Below are 1,643 nucleotides of genomic sequence, written 5' to 3' on the forward strand. Positions count from 1 at the left end.
TGTTTTAACATGTTTTCTTTACTCTCCAATCATTCATATGCTGTCCTCTTCAAAGTCATGTAGCTAACCAGTGAGAATCTTTATCTGGTACTCCTATTATGGCAACTACAGTGTCCTTAAACAGAAATCACAAATTCTGTGAATATATTTGTATTTTTCTATTGTTTTATGATAGTCATATATAATATTGCAAAACATAAATAGCTGAAAATAGTAATTGTTTTTGAAACCCAAAATACTTCTTAAAAACATTAATTTCTAAGCATTCAGACATGGCCACAATTTTTTTTTAAAGTAGGAAAATGAATGTTTAAAACAATAGTTCACTTGATATATATCTTCTTTCAAAATTACTTACGTTATTTTTGGTAACACTAACAAGGCAGGAAGTCTTGTATACCACTTGTAAATTAATATACAGTAATTAACGGTAACAGAAGATTAATTTCTCTTGTTATAACGAAAGGAAAGAGTCCATTTTTGTCACTTCCAAATTATCACAAGTTTCTACAGAAGGATTCTCTTGAGTTTGTGGCTTTTGAGGTTTACCATTTTCATTTCAGTTTAGGACAGTTCAAAGCACAGATATTGGCTTGTTCCAAAGGCTATTTTATTGATATTTGCAATCATTTTTCCAACCAGAATGTCAAATTTCGAGCAGTTTCACGTCGACTTTTACCAGTCCAATTATACCATAGATGACCAGGAAGAAGGTTACAACAGTTACGGGTCTAACGAAAACCTCTGTGGAAGCAGAAAGTAAGTATGCTAGAAAAAAAAAAAAAAGAGAAAAAAGGCAACATATCTCAAAGCTCAAATGAAATTAATGACAAAACCAGCACACAATTGCCAAAAAAGGATTGCGTAATCAATACAGTGGAAGTTTCAGTGGAGAAATACAAGCCATAGCAGTACAAAGACAGGAAGAAACTTACTATTTCATTTTTTTTCTTGTATTTTTTAAACCTATTGGTGACTTCTACCCATGGAAGAGGGACACTGAGGGAAAGAAGTTCTGAGAGTTTCCCCATAAGGAGATTTCGACATGTGGTGGGAGGCTGGGTGTTGCTGCAGCTTCCCTCTTCAGCAGCTGATGGATCCGCCTGGCTTTGGGGCTTGCAGGAGCAGGAAAGAGCTTCAAGAGATCATCTAGACTTTCCCCAAGGCAGAATTACTTATAACTGAACCTTTCTTTATAAAGGATTGGGTTTCGTGCTACTTTTTTATGTAGAGATGTTACAGGTTGTTTACTGAATTGGAGCGACTGAGTTATTAATGTGGATTTTAGGGCACATATTGCTAGAAATTCTTTAAGCTCCTTCTCAGATTCAAGGGGAAAAAAAAAAAAATCTAAATACGCAGCTCTTTCATTAGCTGTATGGACATATCTGAGGAATGTCACCAGGCTGCTTGGTGGAAAAGTCAGGAGTGCTTAAATTTGTGGGTGCCCTCACAGCTCCTAAATTCCCTTTCCCCTCACTCCCAGCCCGGGGGCCTGCGCTGCGGCGTTGCCTGAGCTGGATGGGCACAGAAGTGGGTGCGATGGGCAGCAACGTGCTGGCAGGCCGGCAGGGAGCCCTGCCTGATTTCCAAGGGGGTTGCAGTGAAGGGGAGCAAAACCATGGTCAGGGGCAGCAGCTCGG

At 38.8% G+C, this 1,643-nt stretch overlaps 1 protein-coding gene across 2 annotated transcripts in view; it reads left to right on the forward strand.

Moving 5' to 3' along the window:
- The window catches only part of YIPF7 (Yip1 domain family, member 7), a 14,369-nt gene that overhangs the window by 1,599 nt on the left and 11,127 nt on the right, over positions 1-1,643 (forward strand). The window contains exons 1-2 of one of the 2 annotated variants that reach the window (XM_009578207.1): positions 644-729; positions 1,610-1,624. In XM_009578207.1, the coding sequence (XP_009576502.1) occupies positions 644-729; positions 1,610-1,624 (101 nt within the window). Of the gene's footprint in view, positions 1-642; positions 760-1,609; positions 1,625-1,643 lie in introns of those variants that run through there. The other variant, XM_009578209.1, reaches the window with a different exon arrangement.

Source organism: Fulmarus glacialis, unplaced genomic scaffold (genome assembly GCF_000690835.1).
Source record: "Fulmarus glacialis isolate BGI_N327 unplaced genomic scaffold, ASM69083v1 scaffold5375, whole genome shotgun sequence".
Taxonomy (NCBI): domain Eukaryota; kingdom Metazoa; phylum Chordata; class Aves; order Procellariiformes; family Procellariidae; genus Fulmarus; species Fulmarus glacialis.